Below are 5,591 nucleotides of genomic sequence, written 5' to 3' on the forward strand. Positions count from 1 at the left end.
AGCATTGACAAGTGTCAGGACCTGACGTAGCCTCGGGTCGTACCCACACGCATTCCTTGAAATGGTCGTAATTATAAGGGTCACTGGATACTCTAACTGTAGGTCTAAATTGAGCAAAGAGTCTTCGCATACCCTCGACCTTGCAGAGTAGTTCGGTCTTTAATCTTAGGTATCGGATCGCATCGAGCGAGTCAGGCTCGTTTAGAAAACTGTTTAGCTCCTCCATGACACGGAATGAGACACACGTACAAAATTCAGCTATTTATAAGAGTTCCACCACCACCACCGCTCCTACATTATACGTTGTACCGAACCGGTGAGCACTGTGTACGCTATGTGGGAGTCATGCAGTAGGAGACAGTATGCAGCTGTGTTTGGCGGGAAATTCTCCTTAGCTTCAAATTCCAACCTAACATCTACAGGTCCCGACTTGATCGAATCGTTCTGCTTGGAACAATCAATCACGTACAGAGGCACATGAGACGTGAATGTTTTAAAGTCAACCAGCGGAGACCCTGGTTTTTGATAGTACGAACTTTGGAATCGTGTGTACATGTCGTAAAATATACAGAGATCGCCGTGGACATTGTCGTAGGGATAGTACTGTGAATTCAGATGAAGTTTAACATCCGTAACACAACGGTCAAAAGTAGAGGCGTCCTTTCTTAGGTCGTTCTTTCTACCGGTCTGAAAGGCCAGCACCACGTACCGAGGCTTTTCAATTTGCGAACTCGTTTTTATTGTCCAGCTCTGTCGAGTTGTTTGCGGTAGTGAAGGATACTCGTGAAGTTCCCAGGACCGAAACGGTAGGTGAATCAAAGTTTATTTAAGTTAAATTTATAACTATCTGACACTGTAACATGTGGTACACGCCACTCGAGCGATGTAATCAGAAAGTCGAGGTTTGACGCGTCCGGTGAGATAACGGCGTTAATATCAGTAGCCGACCGCAACAGAACAAGCTCTTGCTTAGCATTCGCAACAATTCTCTTGTAATCCTCGGCAAAACCCATCAAAAGTTTCAGAGGCACTGAATACGTAAATTCACCGGCCTCACTGGTCGTATTGGGACCGAGCCAGCACGCGTTTACGAGACACTTTTGCTCTTCATCCCTAATGGAGAGTAGTCCTTTTATAGTAGTCGTTATACCTACATTTTTCGTCCTGTCAACCTCTATTCCGCCTATCTCGTACCTTACATCGTCGAATAAAAATGCGATGGCATTGTTTATTAGTGAGTTACTGGCCTCACTCCCGTCAGCTTTTTTGGCACTCACTTTACCAGTGATGTGTATACTGCTTTCGAACAGTGCCGTAATTATATCCTGTTGACTTATCGGAATTCTGATTTCGTCGTTGTTCTTCAGAGTTGGCGAGGCGTAAGGCTTATGAGAGTGAAACTCCCAACCTGTAACAACTTCATCATACTCTGCGGCCGACTCTATTGCCAGTAGCGCCATATTTGAACCCCAGTGACGCTAGAAACCGAATGTTTCGCGATGTTAACACTACCGTCTTCCGGTGTTTACTGGCCAATGCCTGAGCAGACACTTCTCTAAATACTAGACCCATTGCCGCTTCCTAATGTGCAAGCGTAACGAGACGGGTTCGTTTCTAAAGTTGATTAAATCGCCGTTTTGGTCTCTGAGAGAGACCTCTATATTGTTCACTCTGCGGACGTTCACCGGTAAATGGATGACAGTGCTCGGTTTCTCAACTATTTTATACCCGGGAGCCACATCGGGGTAGAACTCGTGCAACACGTGTCCTTCCATACCGTTTTGAAAGGAACCGCGTGCAATGTTGCACTCGACACGTATCGTGTTTACCGCCATAATACTGACGGGGAGGTCGGACATGTGGGTCTTATGAGGCTCCAGTTCCTTAGCGGTGAAACCCACTACTGAGGCTACCGAATTCGGCTTTTCAAAATGTATCGCTTCACTGCACGATACTTCGGACTTTAGCGTGCTATTGTTTGCCTTAAGACTGAACGTCACACTTCCGTCAATGTGCGACTTGATATATTCTTCTATGTTTTCAATTTCATACGACCCCTCGTCTATCGCTATTTCTTTGTCGACTCCGTAGTGGAACATGTCATTCACACCTCTCTCAATGTTTGGTATCGTATAGTACGTCGAGAGATCAATTAGACCAATCTCGTACTCTCCATCGCTCAAGTCCATTGGTGGAAAGACCTCGCAAGATACGTGCGGAGCAGCTCCGTTAAGTGAAAACATGACGCGCTAGAAACTTTAAACACAAGTGACCGCAGACTACTGAGTCCTCAGACTGTTTACGCTCATAGTTATACTGTACGCTCACCCCTGATCCAAAGTAGGATACGAGTTCTACCGGCGGTCTCAGATTTCCAAAGCTGTCAAAGTAGTACACTCTGTCTCTGAGTTTCTTATAACAGACCCAGTGCGTACCTTCACCGTGGGAACTGTCCAGGTTAACTATGGCCGACTCGTACTGCCGCGGGGTCTTGGGCAGTGTGTCCCTCATGTAGACACCTCGAAAGTTTGGAATATTGAGTAGCCTCGCATAACGGATCAATTCGTGGTTTGTTAGAGGTTTTATCGGTATCGAGATTGTTGTTTATTTTACAATACCTCTTCTTTTTCCTCACCCCACCACCTCCCCTCTTTGGATACGGTTTCAGGTAGAGCCCTCTGCCCTTAGGTTTACCCCTCCCTCGCTTTGTCTTTGGTTTTTTCTTTTTCCCACCCCCAAACGCTGTTTTAGCTTTCATTGCTGCCGTCACTGCTAAGGCCGCGGCCCTTTCTCCTACACTAGCGTCTCCCGATTTCACCCTTTTCCAAGCTCTTTCGGCCAATTCCTTGTCGGCCTCTCGCCGGTGTTCTAAATCCGTGTATTTCGAGTACGCTATATCGTGGACCTTATAGGCAGAATCGAGTTTGTTAATACCCCTATCACCCCTTGCCAATCTCACCCCTAATCTCGTACCTGGCCCACAGTACTGATAGCCACCGGGAAGGTGTAATTCGACAGGTAACCCGTCAACAGCACGGTTTATTATGGTGCCTACAGCGGGCAGTGCGTTGTTCAGTACGCTGTTTCACTCTGTTTGAATTACGCTTGTGATTCGCCATTTATATACCGTAACACTTTATACAACTTTTTGAGTAGCGATTCACGCACACAAGTAATCTGCAGTACGTCGAAGATGTCCGCCTCGGATTTCGTGACAGTACCGGTAAACTCGTCAAACTCCAGCACGTAACTGTCTGTTATGAAATAAATACGACCGTTTTTATATCTGAAACCTCCCTTTATGGATCCCGGAACACCGGGGAGTACGCTTGAAGTCATCCCCAACATGGTGCCTGTGAGGGTGCATTCGTTCAACTCTACAACAAACTTGTCATCGACGAAGACGTAGGTTTTACCCATATTACTGTTTAACGCTGCATTGACTTTCTTAACTCTGGTATGTACGATTCTGCTAATGGGTCTTTGATTGGACAGTCTAAGTGACGGGTAATCTATAACGTATAGAGTTCTGTCTACGATCATGACTACGTCCCCGTTCGGTCTCTGGTACACGGCGGAAACGTTAGTAAAGTCTGACGGGAAGAAGGTCAACCACTCTGTAATTATCATAGGATTGGTAAACTCTTCACGCGTTCTATGGGCTTCGTTTAGGCTGAGTATCCAAACGTATTTACCGTAAAACGCGTATAGTCTGTTTCTCACTACTAAGAACGTGTTGAGTTTGTGTCTTAAATTACAAATGTCCAAATCTGTAGGTGTAGGCGTGACCTCTATTGGTCTATTGGTAGCCGATGTTGTCGTCGTAGTTGATGTTGTTGTAGATGGTGTTGTGGATGTTGTAGTGGATGTTGAGGTGGAGGGGGCCGGCGGTCCGTAAATATACTGTATTGCCAGTTGATCATCTCTGTCTAAATCATATTGGTAAAGATTTGAAGTACCATGTGGTACAAAATAAAAAGGATACATTATAGACGACGAAAGTGATGAATGTTGCAAACCTAGAGCGTGTCCGATTTCGTGTACTAGAACCAAAAAGAATGAAACTTTTCCGGGTGCAGGTAGATCCATTGTATAATCCCAATCTTCTTCACCGTCCATATGAACATCTGTCTGGTTCATCCCCAATATAGGGAGAAAGGCGTGACCCACTAAACCACCCCTACCATCAAACACTCTACTGCAATTTTTCCGTAGATAATACAAAAGATGTTTCCTGGGAGTGATACTTAAAATGATTGTGGGATTTATAGGGTCCCGCCGGAAGGTAAGGTTGGAATGTCTTGAGAATAGGGCGAACGCATCCCGACATAGTTGGTCATACTGATAATTACTACCGTACATAAACCAGGTAATATCGTTTTTCCGCCATCCGTAGTTTGGGTTTGCAGTGAAAGACGCTATTAACTCGTCTGAATTGTCGCATCTGGGCTGGTTCATTAAGTTAGTCGTCTCCTCATTTACATATCCGGTCACATTCAAGCCGAATGTCTCTTGAAACCTAATGATCGCCTGTGTAATGTCTGTGGATAGCTCTGAGGTATTAGTATCGAGATAGCTGTATCTCTCCAAGTACAGCAAAGTTTTATTAGCAGCAATTAGCTACACATAGAATAAATACCAAGACCCGCATCTCGCCAGGTTCTAAAGTAAACTGACGGTAAAAATGTCAGCAATTCACATATAAATAAAACCATCACGGTTTCGATCTCACCCTGCTCACTGGATCTCTAAAGTATGGGTTGACAATGTTGAACCTGCTCCACTCGTCTTTATCGGTTAAGTGTATAGCGTCCAGCGTCGGAGCCAGTAGTTTGTACATACCGTAATAGACTTCGCTCAGTACTCTCACTAGGTAATTCATGGACACCGCGTCACTCATTTCGGTAGGATATCCCAGATTAGTGACTTTAAGGGCACTCGCGTTCCAGCTTTGTCCAGCTCTGTTCATGGCGTGTTCTTGAAAGTATTTCAGATTAACAGCTTCACCCCCGTATAGAGGCTCTTCAATCTCGCTCAAACGCATATGTCCAAAACTCTAGTAGCCGTCTTTCATCTGAGGTAGAAGTGATAGTGCCCTATCTACATATCGTTTAGTCGTAGCGTCCGTTGGCTCGACTGGCCATCCAACCATGCAGAGTCTGAAATTATCGAATGTAGAATCTGTAATACTCTTGATAGGTGTAAGGGTACGTAGTTGTGACAGAGTCACAGCATCGCCCAGTCCCTCACCATCGTTCAAGTTGATTATTCTTCTCTTTTTAGCGTCTATTATCTCAGTATCGAAGTTTAATGTTCTTTTGTTTAGCGTTCGCAAGTTGACGGCGTCCGCTTCGTTCGTGGGGTCAGCTACGTTAGGTAGTCTATTATTTCTGGCATCGAGTTTATTCGCATTTAGTGTCTTGAGCATAGACCGGGTCATATCTGTTTTGGTGTCTTTTAATTTCTTGTCCAAGGTCTGCAGGTTTACCCCGTCGCCAGCGAGAAGAGGATCAGCCATCTGTCCGAGTCTTTTGTTATCACATTCCCAGATGTTACCATCACTACTTCTTTTTAGAGTGTTCGTTTTAAGA

The 5,591-nt window shown here is 45.1% G+C and overlaps 1 protein-coding gene across 1 annotated transcript; it reads right to left on the minus strand.

Moving 5' to 3' along the window:
* Window positions 1-291: 291 nt before the first annotated feature.
* Window positions 292-1,460, minus strand: LOC124366488. Its single transcript, XM_046823075.1, has 2 exons — window positions 870-1,460; window positions 292-750 (listed from the first exon to the last, which is right to left on the minus strand). Exons 1-2 carry the CDS (start codon window positions 1,458-1,460, stop codon window positions 292-294), a joined length of 1,050 nt encoding a protein of 349 aa, XP_046679031.1.
* Between the last annotated feature and the right edge of the window lie 4,131 nt (window positions 1,461-5,591).

Source organism: Homalodisca vitripennis, chromosome 7, assembly GCF_021130785.1.
Source record: "Homalodisca vitripennis isolate AUS2020 chromosome 7, UT_GWSS_2.1, whole genome shotgun sequence".
Taxonomy (NCBI): Eukaryota; Metazoa; Arthropoda; class Insecta; order Hemiptera; family Cicadellidae; genus Homalodisca; species Homalodisca vitripennis.